The sequence below is a fragment of the Meleagris gallopavo genome, chromosome 13, assembly GCF_905368555.1.
Source record: "Meleagris gallopavo chromosome 13, MGAL_WU_HG_1.1, whole genome shotgun sequence".
NCBI lineage: Eukaryota > Metazoa > Chordata > Aves > Galliformes > Phasianidae > Meleagris > Meleagris gallopavo.
The window spans coordinates 4,417,111-4,440,785 of record NC_139416.1 but is presented as its reverse complement, the minus strand read 5'-3'; the positions used below and the strand labels follow the sequence as shown (position 1 = coordinate 4,440,785).

General features: G+C 41.5%; 1 protein-coding gene and 1 long non-coding RNA gene across 4 annotated transcripts; one reads left to right on the top strand and one right to left on the bottom strand.

Moving 5' to 3' along the window:
* The first annotated feature begins 1,167 nt into the window (after positions 1-1,167).
* RBL2 (RB transcriptional corepressor like 2) lies at positions 1,168-21,795 on the top strand. 2 transcript variants are annotated; one of them, XM_085235013.1, is made up of 23 exons: positions 1,168-1,489; positions 2,158-2,288; positions 3,717-3,917; positions 5,814-5,878; positions 8,447-8,575; positions 9,371-9,531; positions 9,625-9,689; positions 10,349-10,535; positions 10,846-11,012; positions 11,647-11,756; positions 12,493-12,596; positions 12,941-13,078; positions 13,578-13,742; positions 14,273-14,384; positions 14,977-15,246; positions 15,723-15,766; positions 15,875-15,994; positions 16,541-16,717; positions 16,863-16,934; positions 17,308-17,425; positions 18,378-18,580; positions 19,008-19,172; positions 19,909-21,795. In XM_085235013.1, the coding sequence occupies exons 1-23, from the start codon at positions 1,295-1,297 to the stop codon at positions 20,077-20,079; spliced, it is 3,270 nt and encodes a 1,089-aa protein (XP_085091139.1). In that variant the 5' UTR covers positions 1,168-1,294; the 3' UTR covers positions 20,080-21,795. The 2 variants fall into 2 exon arrangements, with proteins under 2 accessions (XP_085091139.1, XP_085091137.1); XM_085235011.1 differs by having other exon boundaries at positions 1,169-1,489; positions 15,723-15,994.
* LOC116217132 (uncharacterized) lies at positions 11,141-21,757 on the bottom strand. Of its 2 annotated transcripts, XR_004161185.2 has the most exons (4): positions 21,644-21,757; positions 20,443-20,543; positions 19,512-19,614; positions 11,141-17,389 (listed from the first exon to the last, which is right to left on the bottom strand). It is a non-coding gene; the product is annotated as an uncharacterized LOC116217132 (long non-coding RNA). The 2 variants fall into 2 exon arrangements; XR_014886140.1 differs by lacking the exon at positions 21,644-21,757 and having other exon boundaries at positions 20,443-20,555.
* Positions 21,796-23,675: the final 1,880 nt, after the last annotated feature.

The following is a 23,675-nucleotide window of genomic DNA, read 5'->3' as shown; positions in this document are numbered from 1 at the left end:
ATTTTTTCCTACACAAAAATTTCTGAGATTGTATAATCTTAGATCTATCTTACTAGGCGGCAGGCTTTGGTATCTAGCCTTATCTGGGAGTCCACCTTATTTCTCAGGAGGTAAACATTAGCCACTCCTAGTGAAAGTGACTGAAACTTCTTATTTGGGAGCAGCATACTTAAGGCCTGTGCTGTTACTACAGCTGTTTTGCCTCAATATTTTGCTACGCTTTTCTTACTTTTTGATACAAAACTGTAGCTTCTTATCCAATTTACCAGGATAGAAATAAAATGGAATCCTGTCGTGAAAATGATTCAAGCAATTAACAATAACAACAACAACAAAAAAAAGATACCTCTTGATTTCATCATTCACATTGTGTACTCAAGACACCAGTGGTGTTCACAGTTCTTGTTGCCATTGGTGCTCCCACCTGTGTGACAATGTGTCAAGTCCTGGGAACAGTCTTAAGCTAGAGCCTTTTTCTTTCTTTTTCCCCTTCTTTGAAAACTTTCTTGTTAGTTTTGGAATGGTGGTAGTAGAAAGACCAACGGGCATTGTCAGTAACTGTCGGGAGGGTATCTGAGGGGTGTCTGTATTCCAAGTACCCGCTGAGGGCTGACCCAGTCCTTCAGGTGCTGCTGTTGGGGACAGCCCTCACCTTGCTGCTGGGTGCCTGCTGTAGGAGCTGTGCTGTGTTCTTTGGGAACTGCCCTTGCTGTGGCCCTACACACGCATCTTCCCGTGCAGCTGTTTGCTTTTGCACTACTCGGACGTTTTTCAAACTGCTGTTCTTATTTGGTGGTCTAAACTTCTTGCACAACTCAAATATATTGTCGCTTGCTTTTATTTCAAATGTAGTGCGTCGTGTGTTCACTAGCGCTGTTCTGTTACATTCACTGGTTTCGTGCGGTAATTCTGCCCGTATCTAGGCACACGCCTGTGCCCTCGGTGAGGCCCCGGCTCCTGCTGCCCGCTGGCTTCCCCGGCCCTCCACCATTCCGCGTCCCGCGCCGCTGACACCACCGTGCTGACGCTGCAGGCCGCGGTGCACCCTGGGATCGGGGTCATGGGCCGTCGCGGAGTCGTGCCGTCACGGGAGCGCGCTGCGCCTGCGCAGGGCCGCAAAGCGGACGGGTCGGGCTTATTCCCGTCGTCCAATCAGAGGCGGTGGCTCGGCGAAGGGCGGGGGCGTGGCTCGGCGCCGGGGTGTTTGGATTCGAAAGCGCGTCGCGAGCCCCAGGGGCGGCGGCGCAGGCGCAGTGAGCGGTGGGCGCGCTGCCCCCTAGCGCCGGGGCGCGGGATGTCGGGCGGGGAGGAGGCCGAGGCCGAGCCGGGGGCCGGAGGGGCGATCCCCTCCGCCCCGTCCCCGCCGGCAGAGGAAGGGGACACGCGGCAGCGCTACGAGGAACTCTGCAGCAGCCTCAACATGGACGAGCGCGCCCGCTCCGAGGCCTGGCTCAGCTACCAGAGCATGAAGCGCAACTACACGCTGGAGGTGCGCGCGGGAGCGGGCGGCGGGGCAAAAGGCGGCATCTCCTCACAGCGCTGAGGGAGCGCGGCCCGCCGTGTGTGGGGGGGGCGGGAAATGGGGGAGTTGGGGTAACGGCCTCGTGCCGCCACGCGCGGCCGCTGAGGGGCAGCAGGGCGGGGCGGCGGGCGGGGCGGGAGCGTGAGGCGGCCGACAGGGGAGCGCCGGGACGGCGATGTTCGTCAGTGCGAGGGTCGGGTCGGGTACGGCTTGGTTGGAATCGACTCGTCAGCCGCCGATCTGAGCGACTGTTGTGTGAGAGAGAAACGTGGGAACCGTGTTTGTGCCGTCCCGCAAACGAGGGCAGAAGGATGTTTAGATGAAATGGAGCGGTGGCTGTCGTTATTTACGTCTTCTCTATACGCCGAACTGGTCTAGAGCCCCGTCACCTCACGGCCGATCCGTGGGGCAGGAAGGTCATTTCCTGCCCTACCTCACTGCTCTCACTGTTGCCTTGGCGCTGTGCCGACCTTTGGTAGCTGAAAGCACAGCACAGCTATAGAGATGTCAGAACAAAAATGGTGCTGCTGGTGCAATGCAGCCCATTTGTGGCACTGTCTCCATGTCTTGGTGAAGAGCTGCAGGTGCCTGACGGCTCACAGACGGCTTGACATGCATTGCGTTCTGCTTCACAGGGCAACGAGCTGCACTGGTTGGCGTGTGCCCTCTATGTGGCCTGCAGGAAAGCCATCCCGACCGTCAGCAGGGGGACGGTTGAGAGTAATTACGTATCCCTGACCCGCATTTTGCGCTGCTCCGAACAAAGGTAACTCAGTTCAGTCAATTTAAAGCACGTTGAGGAATGTAGAAATTAAGAACAAAGTCTGGATGTCTTTGTTAGAGGTAAAATTTATATTGTAGGGATCTGTGTGCTGTAGCTCATTGCTACACAGGTAGGGTGGTTTTTCATTCGTGAGTTCTAAAATTGGTAGAATCATAGAATAGTTACAAAGGACCTACAAGATCCTCTAGTCCAACCATTCTCCAATCACCGTTGCTACCACAGGCCTCTAAACCGAATCTTGTAGCTCCTCGTCCAGACACCCCTTGAACAGGGACGGCGACTTCACCACCTCCCTGGGCAGCCATTCCAGTGTTTTACCACTCTCAGAGAAAAATTGGAGAGTTCCTATGCTCAAAAGTGGGAGAAAGCGACCTATGAAGAACAGTCTGCTCCTGAAGAGCATGCGAAGTGTGGGCTTCTCATGTGGATAGACAGTTTTAATTGACTCTGAAAATAAAACTTTTCTCATTTTGGTGAGAAAATTTCACTTTTCATCTGTTAGTCTTTTATGAAACAAAAGTAATGCTGGATTCTGATTAACTTTTATCAAGTGATTGATTGCTTTGGGCAGCCTGGTCTGGTGGTTGGCAGCCCTCCATATAGCAGGGGGGTTGAAACTAGATGATCATTGTGGTCCTTTTCAACCCAGGCCATTCTATGATTCTATGATTTTGTCCATTGAATGATGAAGAAAAACTTCCTGAAACTGATGACAGCAGTATGGTTGTGTGGTAGCAATTCACCAGATTGTCAAAAACTGGAATGTTCATATGAATGTGAAGTTCTCTTCCCCTTACTGTTGGAGCGCTGCTGTTTGTTGAAACAATCCAAAGAGTTACTTTTAAAACATTTCTTTGCTAATTGGAGGTTCAAGGAACTGAGTATAGTGGAATAGTTTCCACAGTTTGGGTTATGAAAGACTGATAAAGTTGAAAAAAAAAACGTGGGTAGAAAAGCAGTGAAAACCAGTGTAAGCCAACTTTATGAACAGAAACATGTCGTTGGTACACTTCCTTTATTTTTTCACACTTTGTAGAGTCTTTAGTGTTCGTCAGAGTTCAGATTTTGTTTCATTTAAGTTACTTAGTCAGAAATCTGACTTTATGGTAACCGGGCTGCTGGAGAGCTGGTTGTGTCTTTGTGAGGAAAGAGTTAACACAGTCATCAGTAGGGGCTGGCAGCGTTCTGAGTTGTCTCAGCTCTTCCTTGTTTGTAAATGAGCTGGCTCTGAGCACTTAAAACTTATTATTGTCATGTTTGCAATGTTGCTTTTATCAGTAATTTGGAAAGTATAAGTTGTACTTTTGCTGTAAATAAATATATAGTTAGACACGTTTCTGCAAAACAAAGTGAAAACAGAAGCAAACAGAAAGCCAACCCTCTGACATCTAACCTGTTCAATATCTTCAGCTTGATTGAGTTTTTTAACAAGATGAAGAAATGGGAAGACATGGCAAACCTACCCTCCCAGTTCCGAGAAAGGACTGAAAGACTGGAGAGAAACTTTACAGTTTCTGCAGTAATTTTTAAGAAGTATGAGCCCATTTTTCAGGACATTTTCAGATACCCTCAGGAAGACCAACCCCGTCAACAGAGAGGAAGAAAACAGAGGTACGGTTTTTGTTATTGCCAGACTGATGTTAGACCATTGCAGTTACAAAAACATGATGAAGTTGTTTGGTTGTTTTAATTGTATTTTAACTTATTTTGATAATAGTTCTTTATGATACCAGAGGTTGGGCCTTGCTTACAGTGATTTTGGAATCTTGTTTCTGGTCCGTCAGATCTGACAGGGTGCACGAAGCCCTGAAGCTGATACGTTTCTGTGATCCAGGGAGAAAGATAAAAGAGAGAAATGAAAATCAGCTCTTAGGTGAAAGAAACGCTATTATAGGATGGAAAAGGCTGAAAGAATCAGATTACTTTATGATCTGTACAGCCTCAGTAGCTCGTAGAATGGCTTTGCCTGATGACCTGCCTATTAATTCCTGTACTTTTCTTTATAGAGACAGATCTTATGCATATTTTACTTTGTAGTGGAAGCTTTATCTCTCTGTTTCTCAATTTCTTATCATGTTTTCTTTTTGCCTTGATTGTTTTTGTGAGCATAACATGGTGACAGCTGTAACTAATATTGAGTTACAGATATATTGATATGAGCACACGTTGAAATTATAGAACACATATAGTTCTGCAGCTAGAAGAGTAAGCCCTGCAAGTTTGTTTGGATAGCAAAGTGTGAACTCGTTTTGAAGATTAAGTCAGAGGATAATTCCAAGTTTTTGTGTGAAATGTACATGCTTGTAGCATTTAACACTATTCCTTACGTAACCTAATGGAGTGACCAAAGAAATGAGTTCAGGCTGACAAAACTACTGCAGAAATTGAGAACATGACTGTGAGTGAATTTGGCCTGAATGAAAGAAGAATTTCCAGCTTGCGTATATAGTGCTAAATAAAATAAATAATTCTAAAAACAGAATTATGGAGCAAATGATGCTTCTAGAAACAGAGGAAACCCAATAAAGACTGTTTACATCATGCAAACTTTTAGCTTTGAGGCTCGCACCTGTCTTATGGTCTAAACTGGTAGTGAGAATTAAAATAGAACTAAATCTAGAAGGATTTGATCATATTGGATAAAACATATCTGTGTGCCACCTTCTTGTTCGTATGTACTATCTGGAGGCTGGGATGTGGTATGTGAAGTAGCACTTCAGGTGATATGCTATATGGAAATAAGCAAGGATGTTGAACAAAAAGGGGTGCTAGAGAAGGGTGGGGGCTTTTGCTTGTTCTTAAATGTTCCTTGTAGTACATTCATAATTATGGTTTCTCATTTTTTGGAAAAATAATAATAATTTAGATGAGTTGATTATTGTGCCAGGATTTCCTGTTTCCAAGCGCAGTGGCTGAACTTACTAGCCAGAATTATGAATGTAAATGTTTAGGATGGATGCTGAGCAGCACTAAGAAGTAAATAGCCCCTGCTTGGTACAGAACTCCTGATGGACAGGGGGAAGGGCCTCATGAATGACTAGTCAAAACTAGCAGAAGAACTTAATGTTGATAAACACCTGTATTTCAAAATTCTCCATAGTATGTAAAATTCTGCGGGAAAAAACGCTTTACTAAAGTATGTAGGTGTAGTCTGTGAGCAAACAGCATATTAATCCCAGCATGCTGTGTAATATATGCCTTGCAGAACATACACACGTGCTTACATTGCTCAGAATACTGAAGAAGGCATTCCAAGTGTGGTCTCTGTTGGTGTAGTGATGTTTGAATCACGTGCTGGCTGTGGCTGGGGTTTCCGCTGTGTCTGCTGTAAAGCTCTGAGCAGCCACGGTGTTACTTCAGTCAGGCTTTTGGTTTTGTTTTTTGAGGGGAGGGCCGTGGTTTTAGCTGCTCTATGGCAAAGCTGGACTTTCTTTCAGAATGCTGGAATGTGTGTCTGTTGTAATTCACTGAGCTTCTTGTGTCTTCTCGCTGTGTTTTTCCCAAAAGGCGACAGCCATGCACAGTGTCTGAAGTTTTCCAGTTTTGTTGGGTGCTGTTTGTTCATGCAAAAGGTAAGAGATTTGAAAGGCTGAATACTACAAACCTGTTCTTGTTGGTCTGTATCAATCTGTAAACATTAGATAGCTGCAGGCCCTTAGTAGAAAGGGCCTTCTTGGAGCAGCTTGAAATGCACTTAAATTTCTGCAGCTGTGTGTTTTACCACATGTCTGAGGTAAGCAGTGTGTCCCAACACTTCGGTAGCTTTAGCTGAAATACTGCTCCAGTGTTCCCTATGTTTTGGTGATTTAGGCTGTAATACCAAGGGAAAATTAGCTCACAGTTTTAGTGAATTCGTATTTAGACAGCTGTAATTAATATAAAGTATTGTTTTATGAACGATGATGACTTTAAATTCCTTGTATGTTTCCAACAGTGGTGATAATATGTAATGGATATTTTTCTGTAACATAGCAAAGGTGTGTCATGGAACTGTAGCTGAGGGTGCTTTCATGGCATTGTCACAGGTAGCATTTGGATTTTTCAATCTACCTCTGCTCATACACATCCTTTAAAAATGTGCATATAGTAATTGTATTGAATAATCATATACATTACTAAGTAGGTCTGCATCTTTTTCACAAGGGTTATTATCTCTTGCTTTTTGGACATGGCAATATGTATATAAGTGGCTGGCTGTCTTGAAGGCTCAGATTCCCTTGGAACATACATGTGGAAATGCTGTGTTAACAGGCTTCCATGAAACAAAGCAGGGAGGAGCCAATATATTGCCATGCATCTATTGCCTTTATTGTAAAAGCACCCTTAAAGTTAATACGAATAGCAGAGGATTTCAGTCACTTTTCTTCTTAACGACTGAGTGGAGAAAAAGACAGAAGGGAACAGAAGTAAATCCTTCTGCATGAGGGACAGTGAAGCCCCCAAAATTTTGGGCTTAAGTTGTTCAATCATTCAGCATAATCTACAGTCTTTTGTCAGTAGGAATTGATTTGGGCACAGTAGGATGAGTTCACTGGGAATTCTTTGAACATAAGTTGGATAGTATTCTGGCCCATCTATAATTTCCAGAGAGTTCTTATATGAGAAAGGAGAGCTTGTGGGATTGTTTGGGATTGCAAGGTTGATCAGTGCAGGTTTCCTGCAGTGTGCTGTGATGTGTCTCATTGGTTGTTCCTGAGGATGGGATGCAGTAGGTTGTCTCAGAATGAAATTTCTGGCAGTAGCTTTGTCCTGTACAGCTTAGTCTTTCTTTTCACCACAAAGCAGAGGGTTGCCAGCAGGCTTCATTTTGGAAAAGTTACTGGCAGTACCCCTGGATCTTTGTAGGAGTGTAAAGAAGGGTGCTGTACCAAACAACTGTGTCCTGTATAGAAGCTGCTGCTTCTACATAGGCTGCACGCTGCTCCTGAGCAGGCACAGAGGATCTGAGCGGGTCTTGTTCCTGCTGAGTTATTGCTTAGTATGTTTAAGTAGGTCACCATTAACTACATGTTGATTGGCAAGCAGTTTCAGATATACAAATTAGCTTTGTGGAGTAGAACATAGTGTTGATAACAGCCCATAAAGTTTTACAAGACAAAAAATTGCAGTACTTTCGGTCTGCAAAATTAATAGGTGACTAGTGGTTAATGTCTTAAGTGTAGCAGTACAAAAATGTAAACTAAATGTATACCACTGGAGGAATTAAATATTCCCCATTTGTTTGCTGTGTTTTGAGGGCTGGCAGTAATCCTTATCGTGGCAACCACACATCAGCAGCAAGTTGAGGCTTGTCACCATGATCTTTCTGCAAACCTCAGCATCTTGTGTTTGCTTTCACAAGTGCAGAAAGCACAAATCTTGTTCATACGTTTGGTACATGCTGCAAAGTAAGGTAGTGACCTTTATAGCCATAGAACTGCTCTTGTGTGCTGCTTTCATGAATTTATTTATAGACTCTGTAACATTTTACTTTCTTTAAAATAGAAATTTAAAAAAAAAAGATCTCTTTTACGTCGATATAACTGGTTTGTATTATTTCATGCTTGGCTGTGAAAGGGAGCACTGAACTGATGTTTGGAATGTCACTGACTGTACAGTTTATGTACAGATTGTTTATGAAACTACTGGTTGTGTACAATGAGATGTATTTTGACTTGGCTGTCAATAGCTACTGCCATGCCAGACTTCATGCTTATGAGATCCTGTTATGGCATCACTTCGTTAAGGTGTTAATTGATTGACATTTTGCTGTTATATTTGTTTGGGATTTCGATTTCTGTCATGAAGTTTTAATGGTGTGGAAAGAACTGATGAAAGTGTATGGTTAATACAAATTACATTTCAGCTTCATTATTTTAAATAGTTTCAATTATCCACATTGAAATTATTGTTTCAAAGACATGGAATCAGAAAAGTGAACATAAGTGTGAACCAAAGCAATTATACGTGCTTTATTTTAACTGTGCGTCCATTTTACTTCCGGTGTTTCTATCCAGATATTGACAATCTAGTCACCAAAATCTGTGCTTAAAGTACTCCACTGTTGATTGGAAATACAAGTCTTGATAGTTTTGTTTTGTAAAATAATTTCAAGTCTATGCTGATTTTTATTAATCTCATTTATCTTTCTTGTACCAAAGGTAATTTTCCTATGATCAGTGATGACTTGGTCAATTCCTATCATCTCTTGTTATGTGCTTTGGATCTAGTGTATGGAAATGCTCTTCAGTGCCCTAACCATAAAGAACTTCTGAATCCCAATTTTAAAGGTATGTTGGAAAAAAAAAAAAAGCCTTTATCTAAAATCTGCACGAACTTCTAAAGCAGTTGATATGGAGATATGTAATAGAGGGAATTATTTTCTCTGTTTAGCTACGCAGTTTTATTTCTACCAGTGTGGCATAGGAACACATTATTGAATTCTGTAACTAGAATACTAAGTCAGGAACTCAGTGGACTATGGAAATACCACTGAAGGACTTTCAGAGGAGACGTTTTGTTAAGTCATTGTGGGATGGGTCACATTGTAGAGATCCCAGGCGGCAGTCTGGGAAGATCCTGTGCTCAGATACCAAGCAGGCACCCTAATTGTTTCTTCTCCCTTTTGGGTTTTTCCTTATGAAAAGAATGGAAGCGTAGGCTGACTTGGTAACTGAAGGCATGAGTGAATGGTGAGAAGCTTCCTCTGAACCTGGGATGTAACTCTTTCAATGCTTATGCCTCATTTTCAGTATTGTATAGTATTTACTATCTTGTAGTGGCTTGGATGCGAACAGGGACCATTAGCTCCAACTTATTTGAATAAATATTGCCACTCATAAGTGCTTCATCATTTTTCTACTAGAAGTGATATTTTTTATCACTGAATATCTAAGCTTTTTAGGTTTGTCACTTGAAAGGCAGTTTTGATAAGATGATCCAATTGAGGGTGCATTGCGTTTCTTTCAAGGAAACAAACTAGCTTAATGTTTTAAGTTCAGACTACCCAGGCCACATTGCAAAGAATTTGAGTTTAGTGAGGTATGAATATAAGAAAGTAAACATTGCTCTATTTGTAATTATAGGTCTGCCTGAAGACTTTCATAGTAAGGACTATAAAGTATCATCTGATCCTCCCTGCATCATTGAGAAGCTGTGTTCGTTACATTATGGATTGGTTTTAGAAGCAAAAGGCATAAAGGAGCATTTTTGGAAGCCATACATTCGGAAACTTTTTGACAAGAAGGTTGGTCAGTGCATTCAGGATGCAGAAGAATGTTTCCCTCCTTATTATCTTCAGAACTTTAACAAATGAAATGTCCACTCTTTGCTCTTACAGCTTTTAAAAGGAAAAGATGAAAATCTGACTGGATTTCTAGATCCTGGAAACTTTGGAGATAGCTTGTGAGTCAGCTTGTGCTTTGGTCTGCATTTGTATCCCTTTGGGTTATTACCTGTGTCTTAACACTAACACTAGCTGGTTAATTTATATACGTATTACTGTTTATATATTATACTAAAAGGTGTTTCAGCTATTTGGTGGCTGAGGCATTTTCAATATAGCATTGCTTGATGTCTGCTTCTGTTTATATGTTTCCATATAAACATTTATATGGAATTTTCTATATAATGTAAAGTGTTTGGAAGAAAAGGCTGTGGGGCACACAGAGCGGGGGGCAGGGAGGAGGGAAAAATCAAGTGTGGTAATGTTTCATGCTTTTTAAACCTAGAGATACTGTGATGTGCATTTAAATGGTACAGAAACGGTAAGTGCAGTTTATGGTGATGATGTGATGCTGCGTAAGTTTTGAGGAGTTTCCAGCCAAATACCACCAGTTCTCTGCATTGTATTGCATTCCTCCTGTGGCCATATGAAATGACAGGCCATCAGTTACGAAGGAAAAATAATGCCACTGTCATGTTTAAGGTTTCATAGGTTTTAACTGAGGCTAAAGTAAGTTCTGAGGTCGCCTTCTGACAGGCCAGAAGTGTGTTCAGTCAGAAAGCAGGTAAAGAAAGCACTGTCTAATTAATGGGGTTTTCTCTCTCCTTTTCCCCCATAGCAAAGCCATCAACAAGGCCTATGAGGAGTATGTTTTGTCAGTAGGAAATCTCGATGAGCGAATATTTCTCGGGGAAGATGCAGATGAAGAAATTGGAACTCTCACACGGTGCTTAAATACACCCTCAGGAATGGAAACAGCTGAGCGAGTACAAGTGAAGCATAATTTACAGCAGCACTTTGACAGAGTGAGTCTGGCACGGTCCCTTGCTGCTTTTGTGGAGAAGGAGTTGTCCAATTCTGGTGTTTCAGTGTGAGGTCGTTTTGTCACTGCTCAGACATTTCTACATTAGTATTTGACACCAACATCCAGGTGACAGATAGACCTGTCACTGCTGGCTGTTACTGAGAGTGAACTGGTTTGGGTTGTTTGATTCCTGCTCCCTTTTCCCAGATATAACCAGTTAAGAAACAATTCTAGCAACTGCCACCTCTAAGTCTCTTAGAAGCTCTACATTTTGTAATAATGTACAGATAGATGCTTTGTTTTCTTTTTAGTCTAAATCACTTCGGATGACGACCCCCCTCACTGGCCGCAGGTACATGAAGGAGAGCAACCCCTATGTGACACCTGTTTCCATAGCGACCTACAGCTTGAGCCGCCTTCACACCATGCTGGCAGGGCTGAAAAATGCCCCCAGTGAAAATCTGGAGCAAATCTTCAAGTAAGCTTGATGCGTAGCTAACAAATAAATTCATTTAAAGGTGAAATTATAATAACAAATGTTATTGTTAAATAGTGTGATTTTTAAAAGTTCTGGAAGTCTGAAGTGAAATAGGAGCCAGAGGGACATTTAACTTCAGAAGGACTTTTGTCTTTATTTCTACACAATCCTTGAGAGATTGACAGCTGTAAGAACACACAAGGTTCTCAACCCAACATTCTGAGCTTCCCTAACAGCAAACCGCAAATGCAATGTTTTCAAGATTTTTCTTATTAATTAGCCAGCTTCACTACCTGGCACCTCACTCTATGCTGTAGGAAATCAAAAACAATTTCTCTGTGTACGTAAGTCTTTGCCTCAGGTACAATATATAATAAAGCACTTGTTGTATCACATGGAATATGTTGTTTAGTATTAAACTCTTATGAAGAGTTGACACTTAGTAAAGTAATAATATGCTGTGGCTGTCTTGTAGTACATATGCAGCAAAGGGTGTGTGTGGGTGTGTTTGCATTGCTATCAAAGATATTTCACAGCTTCATGCTTTAATTGTATTGTTGGTTTTGTGTGTGTGTGTGTGTTTGTTTGTTTTGTCTTAGCAGAAGTAGGACACTGAAATAGCTTGTATTTTCAGGGCATGTTCCAGAGATCCTTCACAGTCTATTGCAAGCAGAGTAAAAGAAATGTGTGATATATACTGTCAGAGCATGCAGTCTGAAGAAGAATTCAGTAATTTGTCCAAAGGTGGGAAACATTTTACTTACATAAATAGGAATTCATGTGCATTTAAAAATATTGATCTAAGTAAACTTTGTCTTACATAGAGGCTGTGCTTGAGCACAAGAATCTTTTCTATTTCTTGTCTTTTCCCGCTGGTCGTAACATAGGGCAACTTTCAACCCTGTATAAACTTTCATAATCATACTTGGCATAAATCATTGGAATTTGATGGTATTCTTATGTTCTACAGAAGGGAGGAAACAAAAGCACTCAGAAGAACTATTTTTCTTCTCTCAAATCTAAGTGTGCAATTTGGTCAAAAAAAGTAGTTAAAAATTTTTTTAAAATAGGTGCTATATGCTTTGTATCTGTGCTCATTAACACAGTTGTTTCACTTTGTCTTGCACAGTGTGCTTGGATCCCCACGCATTCCAAACACTATATTTTCTGATCTTGAAATATTTTTTATTTTAGCAATATTAAGGGTTGTTCTTATATATGGTGTTTTTGTTATCAAGTTCTGAGTTCAGTACTAAGCTGCTCTGCTCTGCAATCACGTTTCAGTGCAATAAAGAGATTCCATGGCTAACATTAACCCCTGAACACGAGTCCTGTTTAGTCCTGAAAGCAGTATGCACAGAAACAGCTGCACAGAAATCCACACAAGCAAATAAGCTGCTGTTTTATCTTTGTAGTTTAAGATAAATAATGGTTCTTTTATCACAATTCACAATATTATTTCTGTTTAAAATTCCTGCAGATGTGGCCAGCAAGCATTTTCGTCGTGCTGAGGTACTCTACTACAAGGTTTTGGAGTCAGTCATTGAGCAAGAGAGGAGGAGACTGGGAGACGCAGACTTATCTGTAAGGACAACTACTCCAATTGCACCTTGTTTTTAAAGTTGGATCTACAAAAAAGAAAATATTTATAGGACAGGATAATGCTATTTTAGATGAGTAAATCTCTTGAGTAGTTGGAAGGCATTCCTGAATGGAAGAAAAGCTGTCCAAGGAATTATTCACATTTACAAACAAAAAGGATTTATAAAATCTATAAAGATGTCTTAATTTGGATTCTGTTCCATCATGTACAAAAGCAAATCTCTAGTTAATCTTGGTAATCTTGCTGTTGAGGCAGAACAGAAAGCATTATACAGTTCTATTGTTACACTGTAAATTAAGCATTAAAATGGGCAACTCTCTTGCAGGCAGTTCTGGAGCAAGATGTGTTTCATCGCTCTCTGCTGGCGTGCTGCCTTGAGATTGTCACCTTCACATACAAGCTACCTGGAAGCTTTCCCTTCATCACTGAAATATTTGACATTCCAGTTTATCACTTTTATAAGGTAAAGTAACAGCTAGAAATGTTGATCAAGTCCTGCGTACTCTTGGCTTATATTAAATAATCTCTTTACCTAAATGCTAAATTGTGTATTAACTCTTCATTCTTAGCATTGCCCCTTTTTTGTCTTGGAAGTATTTTACAGCTGTTTTGGGCATTTAAAAATCAGAGTTACTGTTAATCAGTTTAACACAGGAGCAGTGTCCAAGTGACTAAGAATTGTCATTTATCTTGAGCTAGTGACCAGGGATCCTGAGCTGCTGCTGTAGCTGTTCTGCATTCACTGCTACTGTGGGAAGATACATGTACCTGTCTTCTGATAAACTTGCAGCCCACCAGACAACTGAGCCATACTGACACAGTCTATTAATTGTACTAGTCTCTTCCTTGAAAATTTAGGATCTAATTTCATTGTAAGAAGAAATATATGAATACAAGTATATTGTACTCAGTCACTGATTTATTCAGTACTACATGGACCTTCATTGTTCTCTGCATTACAGGTAATTGAGGTTTTCATTAGAGCAGAAGATGGCCTTTGTCGGGAAGTTGTAAAACACCTTAATCATATTGAAGAACAGATCTTGGAAAGCATGGCCTGGAAACAGGAGTCCATACTGTGGGACAGAATCAGAGATAACGACAACAAAGTTCCTAGCTGTGAAGAGGTGAGCACTTCTCTGTATTCTGTAACACATCTCATATGGGCACCTGTTCAAACAGAATAGTGGAGAGCGGACATCAGCGTCATGTGCCCAGAGTTCAGTTTCTCCCTACAAGCTAAGCAGGGCAGAGAAAGAGCTACCTGTGTTTGTGTGTGACCTGTTAGCACAGTAGAGTCGTCCAAACGCAGACATCCAGCTGATACAATTCTTACCCCGTATTTGCTTAGAGTAGCAGCACAGTGAATAATGAACACACAGGAGGAATGAGACAGTCACACTTGAGAAGACTGCTTACAGGAGTGTGGTTAAGTACAGACTCTTAATTATACTCACAGAAAGATTAATACAGGATTGTATTTTCTAGGTTAGTACAATCGTTACAAAGTTTTTAACGTAAGTAATTTTTCAATGTTCGTTTTTTCTTCTCCTCCATATAGTTTCACTGTTCAACATTTATAGACCAGTAGTTCTAAAAATCAGTTGTGCATTGAATTTGTGCTACAGATACACTAATAAAAGTACAACTATTTCAGGTTATGCCACCTCAGTATTTTGAGAGATCTGCTGCCAACAGTGTTGTGGGTTCTCCATTGACACCAAGACGACTAAATGAGGTCCGAGCTGAAACTGGAGGCCTGGGAAAAGGTGAGCTATTTTTTAAGCCCAACGTATTTATCACTCTTACACCATGCCCTAAATTTACAAATCTAAAGGGCATAGAGGAAGCTGCCCTTATGGTTTATGTACAGTTGTGCATGAATTAGGCACTTGTAAATGGTATTTCTGTTGTAACTTGCATAGTTGTCTAAGACAGAAACATTTGTTATTTTCGTTATTCGTAAACAGTCCTGTATCACTGGTTTCAGGAGTTTGTCTATAAACAACACCTGTGTACACACATGTATGTGTATAAATACATCTGTTCTGATCAGCAGCACCTGAGCAGCTTGTTTTGGTTACACCAGATTAGAAGCTCCAATGTATGTTTAGTTCTGCGAGGCTTCAGGTTTTTTCTAGAGAACTGAAGCATAATACAGTCTCTGAGGAAAAGATTTCAGCACCGTGTTATTTGAGATCAAGTCATCTCATAATCTGTAAGCCACAGATGTAGACATTAATTTTAAATGCTTCCAGTTGTCACGTTTGGGGTCTCATCGCATTTTTTTTTAATCTATTTGTATAATAAGAGATTTTACAACAATATTCTTAATATTTTTTTTTTTTTTTAAATCCACAGGCATTTCATCTCCTACTACCCTGTATGACAGATACAGCTCTCCTACAGCCCATCCTACAAGGAGAAGGCTGTTCGTTGATAATGATAATACCTCTGACAACGGAACTCCAGTCAGAGTTTCCCAGCAGCCCGTGGTAAATACGGTGCCTGTGCAGAATGTGAATCCTGAAGCAGTGTCAGTAACTCCAGTGCCTGGCCAGACATTGGTTACAGTAGCAACCGCCACCGTAACAGCCAATAATGGGCAAACTGTGACCATACCTGTACAAGGTAAGAGAAGAGCTGCTGTCAGATTAGGCCAATTTCTATCCAAGTGTTAGTATACAGTAAGGGGGTGGGGAGGAAACAGCACATCCAGAGCAGGAAAGCAGGCTTAAGAATGGATAGTGGGAAAGAACTGTAATGAATAGATTAGTGGAATTTAGAGACAAGACACAGACAGCACAAAGATGTTCACTGACTGCGTATTAGCAACTTGGTTATTTCAGTGACCTTTGCTTCCTCAACTGGAAGAAAGTGACATTATAATTTAAGATCAGTTCAATTCCATTATTTTCTTGTCTCCTTATGGTAAGAAGTTCCAAGTACTTTCATGAAACATTTTGTATCTATAATATACTACAAGCTATGAGCAACTAATTTAAGATTTACTGAACTATTAAGAAAAAGCTCTAACTGATAACACCATCCACACTAAACAAACCACCACAACTTGCTCTTACGTCAGACTCTTCCTTAAATTACAGGCATCGCCAATGAAAATGGAGGAATAACTTTCTTCCCAGTGCAGGTAAATGTAGGGGGCCAGCCTCAAGCTGTCTCTGGCTCCATTCAGCCCCTCAGCACCCAGGCTCTCACAGGCACTCTGAGCACTCAGGTGTCGGGGGCAACGCTGCAGCTCCCAGGACAGGTCACTGTTCAGCACATCACCTCCGGAGAGTCGAGACCAGCCCAGCACCTCACTGCCACAGCCACTCGGTCACGGAAGATGGGCTCACTTTCTCTCTTCTTTAGAAAGGTACTTCTGAATTCAGATTAGTTTGTATTTTGGTTGCTCTTCTGTGATGCTAAAATATTTCCTTATTTCTAATAAGAGAATGTTTAGTTTCCAAGATAACATGTTTTGTCTGTTCAGATGCATCCCTGAAGAGTTGGTTTCCTGCGCAGTTATTTCTCACTGTCAGAGTAGATGAACAGTACAGCTGTCACTAGTTGAGAAGTAGATTTACATCTGTGGCTAGCAGCTACTTAAACGTGTCCATCTTCTTTAAGGCTCTTAAAGAAAGAAATTCACTTTTGAAATATTCTTATTCATTCAGTACAGAGGTTTCTATGGGTGCTGATTTTGTACTTCAGACAATTGAGGAATTCAAAAACAAATGCTTTTTTAGCATCAGTACCGGTATAAGTGTCTTAATCTTGTAAGCAGAAGAAGATAATTTCAGTATTTGTCATTAGCTTATCATTTGCACAAGTTTACAGGGCACACATGTCCAAACTGTGCTGTAACTTGGATAAGAGAAACACTGTTGATGTGGTCCCTGCACTGTGTCTTTTCCATCAGGTGTATCATTTAGCAAGTGTTCGTCTGCGGGATCTGTCTGTCAAACTGGATATATCTGATGAGCTGCGGAAAAAAGTCTGGACGTGTTTTGAGTATTCCTTGATGCACTGCCCTGAAATCATGATGGACAGGCATCTGGATCAGCTGCTGATGTGTGCTATCTACGTAATGGCTAAGGTAAGCTGAATAAAAACAGCATGTTTTTTAAGGCTTGGTAGTCCAGAGATTGCTCTAGCAACCCCCAAAAACCTCAGCAAACTAAATGGTGGGGAAAAAAACAACCAAAAGCCACCACAGAAGGTCTAATACTCGCTATTCGTAGGTTACAAAGGAAGACAGGTCGTTCCAGAACATTATGCGCTGCTACCGGACACAACCACAAGCCAAGAGTCACGTAAGTACAGTTGGAAATCTCCCTGTTCCCAAAGCAGAACTAGGGCATTTAATAAATGACATCATCTAATACATATTAAATGATGCATTCTCTGAGCCACTGTCCTTAAAAATAGCAGTTGCACCCTAATTTTGCACTACTGAAAGCTTTTTCTGTTCAACTGTACCTGTAATTTAAATTATCTTCACTTACAACCTTCAACAGCAGTGCCTATTGGATAACAGTTAGGAAGCTGCCTGCATTTTCCCCTATAGAAAACAATGTGATGTCAAACAGTGTTCTGAAAAGCAGATGTACAGTGCAGACTGTTGCTTCCAGACTGTGTAACTGCACATCCACTCACACGTACTGTGATGCTTGTGTCTCCCTGCAGGTGTACCGGAGTGTCCTGATAAAAGGCAGGAGACGCCGCCGCCAGTCTGGCAGCAGTGATAGCAGCAGCCAGCAGAACTCACCTACAGACAGAAGTAAGGAGAGAAGTAAAGAAAGACGTGAGTGTTTCCAAATTCCAGATGTTCATTTTTAATCCTATTTTCAGAACAGGTAGGGTACAAGTTGGATTTTGTGTCACCCAAACACTAAACAGTTCCTTCTTAGATAAACTTAGCTACAATTAAGAATGTACTAACAACGTACGAGAGTTGCTTTGCAAAGTGAAGCTTAGCATTGCACCTGCTTTGACAGAGCGGTTTTGAATCTGTCACTGTGTGTGTTTACCTTAAGAGCGTACTACCAAGGCAGCCTGAACTCCTCAGGTAAGTTTGGACACCAGAGAACATGATGTAGTGTGAAAGTAACACGTCCACAGCAGTTTCTTCTAAAAGTTTAGCAGAGAGGCAGTAGCTGGCTGGCTTCATAGATAAAAACCACCAGCAGCCCCTCCCAACATCTGGTTTGGCACATCTCATGTCTCTGGAGTGTGGACAAAGATTCTAGCCTCTATACATGAATTAACACATTTTTCCTTGAATGAATTTTGCATAGAAAAGCAAGTAAGTGAGCATGTGTATTCTTACAACCAGCTTTCAAATACCTGACAGTATAACTGTACATTTTAATGTTTGCAGTCACAGAAAGGTGGCAAGGAGGGGAGGAACAAACATAACATATTTCACAACTTTCCACATTAAACGAGCAAAAGTACCACCAAGGCAAACATTTCTACCATTTGCTGAAAGAAAGACTGACATTCCTCAATTGAAATTGGGCCAGCTGGCAACAAGGCAAATTATAGGGGAAATGCCTGAGAAATGGAATTTTAGCTCAGCTTCTACAGAAAAAAATCACTTTCAGCAATAAGCTGTTAGAAATGAAGTGTTTCTGTAACAATACTCAGCATTTTGCTGGTCTACTGTAAGGGAGGGTGCTGAGCAGGATCACCAACACTGATGGCAGACGCCTGTGCCCCGCTGGGGATTGAGGAGTGTGCGCTTCCCTCCTCAGCGAGCAGAGACTCCAGCCCTGTGATGCGTTCCAGCAGCACCCTGCCTGTCCCACACCCCAGCAGTGCTCCTCCTACTCCCACCCGCCTGACCGGTGCAAACAGCGATACCGAGGAGGAAGAGCGAGGAGACCTCATACAGTTCTACAACAGCATCTACATAGAGCAGATCAAAGAATTTGCCCTGAAATATACTTCAAATGGGGTAAGATAGCACTGTGCTTTTTGTTACTAAGTAGATCTTATTTTACTGTGCATGCAGTAAAATACCCTGAGCTAACCTCATCTTAAGGAAAGTAAATTCAAGAGTATTTATGACAAAAATTCCAGTTTAAGGATATAATCTGGTGCTGAAAGATTAAACCCTTTTGCTGCCTAGTTGCTATTTCCTCTCACTGAAATACACGGCACCAATGAATGTCATCTACCAGCTTAAGACAGAGTTAAAAAGTAAAATACTGGTATTTCCTAGATGTACAACAAATCCTGCCGTGTTCTAAGGAAGACTATGACTAGTGGAGAAAAAAAAATCTGAACTGTGTTTAAAATGACAAGCTTACAGCAGCCTTACTGTAGATACCTTACTGAGATCACGTAGCAACCGAGTTTTTTTTTCTTTTCCTCTTGAGCAGACGGACTCCCCTCCGCTCTCACCCTACCCCTTTGTGAGAATCAGCTCTCCTCGCAGAGTACAGCTGACTCAGAACCACCCGGTGTACATCTCACCTCACAAAAATGTGTCTGCTCTCTCTCATCGAGAGAAAATATTCTATTATTTCAGCAGCAGCCCATCTAAGGTAAGACTAAAGGGGTTTAATTTGGTTTTATAAATCCTGAATTCTGTCATTTCTGTTGGGATGTGACATTAGAGAACACTGCACAACACTCCTAGCGTACATTGTTAAAGATGTTCTCTGTCACCAGATTGTCAGTTCACAGATCTAAGAAGCTGGAGAGCAATGAGGTATCCAAGGTACTTGTGTACTTTTAAAAGTAATGGTAATGGTGCACGTACATCAGTGACACCACAGGATGGGGTGTTTGGCATGAAGACTCAAAGAGTCAAACATGAACTACAGTCATTCCCTCTTACCTACTTAGTGAGGAAAAATGTCTCTTAGCACAGAAAGACTTACCAAGTGAACATGGAACAGGCTGAATCCTGTCATCTCCAGTCACCCACAATGAAGCAGAAGCCTTCTCCAAGCAGCATCTTCACACAGAGTAGGAACTGTGCACCTATGGTGTAAGATAACATGCCATAACTACAGCTAGAAGGCCTTTCAGCTCCACGTGCACCTTCAGAGCATCAAAAAACTTACACAAAAGGCTTGCTTGAGAAAGACTCTGGAATACGGTAATGGGACCAGCACAATGGTTAAAAGGGTTAGTTTGTTATAGAAAGCACTCTGTATGGTACACAGCTCCAAAACGAAGGCGTTTGTAAGCCTGCAGTTTTTGCAGGACTAGCAAAAACATTGCTTTTTTTTGTTGCCTCAATAATGAGAATTTTTTCTTTCCACCTCTCCCCAGAGGCTAAAGGAAATTAACAGCATGATTAGAACAGGAGAAACTCCAACAAAGAAGAGAGGCATTCTCTTAGAAGACGACAGTGAAGCACCAGCTAAGAGAATCTGTCAGGAAAACCACACTGCTCTGTTACGCCGTCTGCAAGACGTAGCCAACGACCGAGGGTCCCACTGAGTGCAGGGGCTCAGCACAGGTAGGGCTTCTCTGCTGCTGCGCCAGGCTGGCAGCTCAGAGCATCCCACGGAATCACCAAGGCTGTGCAGGTGCTGGGCTCCTCCTGCCAGCCCATGGTGACCAGTCCCTGCTGGGCTGTGCCGAGCCTCTGCTTCCCCAGTGCCAGGAATGGGGAGATGTGTTCTGAACTCTGCAGCTCTGCTTTGCCTGTCGTAAAGCTGATCGGAAGGCAAGTGACCTACCTGCAGCCTTTGGCTTCAGAAGGCAGTTCAGAGCTTTTTATTGCTTGGAGAACGCATCCCTAATACAGCTTTCTACCTTGCAACAGATATTTAAATCTATTTGCTCAACCAGTCTACTTACAGTGTTTTCATCAAGCTTGACCATTTTCAGCTTTTAATAGGAAGTTGCATATGTATCAAACATGGGAGCATTGTACCAAGGCACTCATAGTCAAACGTGTCCTGGGAAGAAAAAAAAAGGAAAAAATAAACATTAATGACTGCCATAAAAATAATCATTTATAAGTAATAGTCTAGCAATGTCCAGCCTTTTCTGCTTGGAAAGGGAAGATAGGAATAAGCTTTTTGAGAGCTGAAGGAAGCTATCTGAATGGATTCTGTATGTATTCAGGATGCTTTGTGTGCCCCCAAATCCACCACACTGTTTTGCTTTGGGCACTTTTTTGTACAGAAGTAGCTAACTCCATTTACACATTGTCTTTAGCTGTGCAATGTTTTAAAGTGAACTCGTGTTCAAAAGGTGGCACTTTTGATAGGGCTGTGAAGCATCGGTTTTAAGGCGGATTAGTTTTGCTGTATATTTGCAATGGCACTTTCTAAATGTGAATATCTTTTTCAAGGCTGACTTCAGCCATTTTTCTTAATGGAAGCAATCCAATTTTTGTATTTATTTTCAAATTGACATCCCACAGCTCTCCTTCAGCAATTGGCATTAAGAATTCATTTTAACATTACGTGCATGCAGTAACAAATGCAGGAGGTCAAGGATGTGGGCTTTGGTCAAGAAATTTTATATGCTTTTGTTGTTTCTTCAGATTGCTCTGCTTGAGTCAGGAATCGGCCCTCACCTCCTCAGTAGAAGGAAGGTGGCCTCAATCTCTTAAAGATGCACACTGTGCTTTTGGAATGGTTTTAAAGGACAGAGGGAGAGGTTTTTGGCTTTTTTTAATGGACAGAATCAGGCTGCCTGGGAGAAATCTCTCTCCTGCTAATGGTATATTAGAGTAATGCATATATTAATTAGACCTACTAATTGTTTTCGTTTAAATTAATTCTAAAATACCAACCTTGTTGGTATGCTCAGACCTTTCCTAATAATTAGTGCCCTATGCCAGCTTACTCATCTTTAATGACAACTGGGGACAATGTTGTTGTTCTTGTAAAATCTAGCACACACAGATGCTAGAAGGTTTTATAAGGAAGCAGAACTTAAAAGCTCAGTGTTCTCATTCATCCCTGCTCCTTTGAATAATGGGAAGATTTAGGACTTAATTCCACAGTAAAATCAGTTAAAGTAAAATAAAAGCATCTTTTGTTCTTACCTGTGTAAGAAGGCCTGAAGTCAAGCAGTGGTGTAGATGTTTCTGTAAAAATATTTATGAACTTGTCAGACAATTCTTGTTATTCTGTACCATTTACATTAATTTGTATGAAAATACTGCAAGTGTATTTTTCAATAAAGAACTCATAATAAGGCTTGTGTGAAAGAAGCTTCATATGGGCAAAGCTACCCCAGTGTGCATCTGTCAAAGGCTCAGGCTGCCCCAATGGCACAAATACCAAAATAGCACATAGCTGGGTGCTACCAGGCACATGATGTACTTAATCACAAGAACCTCAGTCACATATTAGCATTAAGGGTGTCAGGTAACAGGGCAATGTTTCATTAACTACTCGCTCGAAAGAAAAATTATTCTTGCCTCAGTTTAAGTCATAGTTTTAAAATGTTTCCTGCTAGCATAACTTCCATTTCTCTTTCTGAAATACTCTTTACAGAAATCAGAATTATAAGCATTACATTTCTAAGTGTTTTTAAAATGCTACTTTAGCCAAGTACTGACAGAGACTCAACCACTTTCAGTCCATTTTTCATGAAGTGACTTACAGCTGTAATAGGAAAGGTAACAGCTAAGTGCTGGAGAAAAGGATTTGGTACCAAAGTGCAGTTTGGTTCTGTCTTCCTACCTTGCTCCTGGAACAGCTCCTTTTTGTGCATGAACTGCTTACAGGTGATCTGTTATTCTTCTCTTCCCTTTTTCAATCTAAAAAAAAAAAAAGAGATGATGCCATTTATTAATTTTGAACTAGAAATCAATTCAGCATTCTTTAAATATATACAATTATTTTCTCGTAAGTAAACTGCTATTAACATGGGTTTCACTAAGAAATCCAGACTGCCCTCAAAGAAACAAAACTTGCTCAAATAACCGTTATTTCAGCTCCTTTCTTGTTACTGCTTTTCCTGTAATCGTGGTCTTTTCTAAACCCCAGCAACAATCAGCCAAACAATTGTAACCACATCTCTGAATTGATGTGAGATGGTTACAACTGTTCCATATGGCCATCAATTTACTTCTTGTGTTCCCTGTCCAACCTCACGGTAACTTGGGGTTTATACGCCATCAGGAATTAAGCTTTCCATGCTGAAATGACAGAGCATCCCACGATTAGAAGGGATTGAATTTCCATGCAAGCCCTTCAGTTAAGCAGCTTAGGAAATCTGTACCTGAATAATGATCAAGGTAACTAAAAAGGAACGCTACAGTTCTGTGCTCTGCTTCTGGCTCCCTGCCTCACTGCTCCATTGTGCTCAGTCCAAATTCTAGGCCAATTTTCTGTTCCACGAGTCCCTGCTTCGCTAAATATCACCAACACTGAATGTGAAGCATGCGACTTTCAGCCTTCCCAAGAAAAGAGAACTAAGAGCAGCAGGAGAATGAACGTTCGCAGTATTTGAGTAGCTACACCACAGGCCCGTACAGCAGCTCCTTGAAACAGAACCACCACTTAACACGTAATACAGCTCACCTTTCAGATCCGTTACTCCAGTCCTGACTTCCAGTGGAAGTTCCGAACAGTCTTCTGACAGTTCCAACATGCCTGGTGCTTCCCTGCCCCGTCAGACACAGGCCAGCAGGGCTGTTGGAGGAGAAGTCTAACCATGGTGAGTGACACCAGGATGGCTTTTCTTTCTGCACTGAGTTAGAAGGAATTTAGCCATTCCTTTCACAAGTCCAGCGCTGCTTTAAACTCCTCTTCAAGTACACAGTACGCCATTCTAGAAGACTTCCCTAGCAGAAAAGCTGCAGGACAGCAGACGTGCTTCACTGCCTGACCTTATTTGTTAGAAAGGGGCACACGCATACTTGTTACAACGGGACATATGCAATAGACCACAGAGTGAAACTGAACAAACGTATCTTTAGTATTATCAGGCATTTCCTCCCTGTAATGCAAATAACAACAGCCAGAGAAGTTTTCCCCACCCAGCAAGAAAATCAGCTGCACTGCAATTAAAGAGACAGGTTATACAGCAACAAAACATTTTCCAAGCATTAAGCCAGTTGTCGGTCA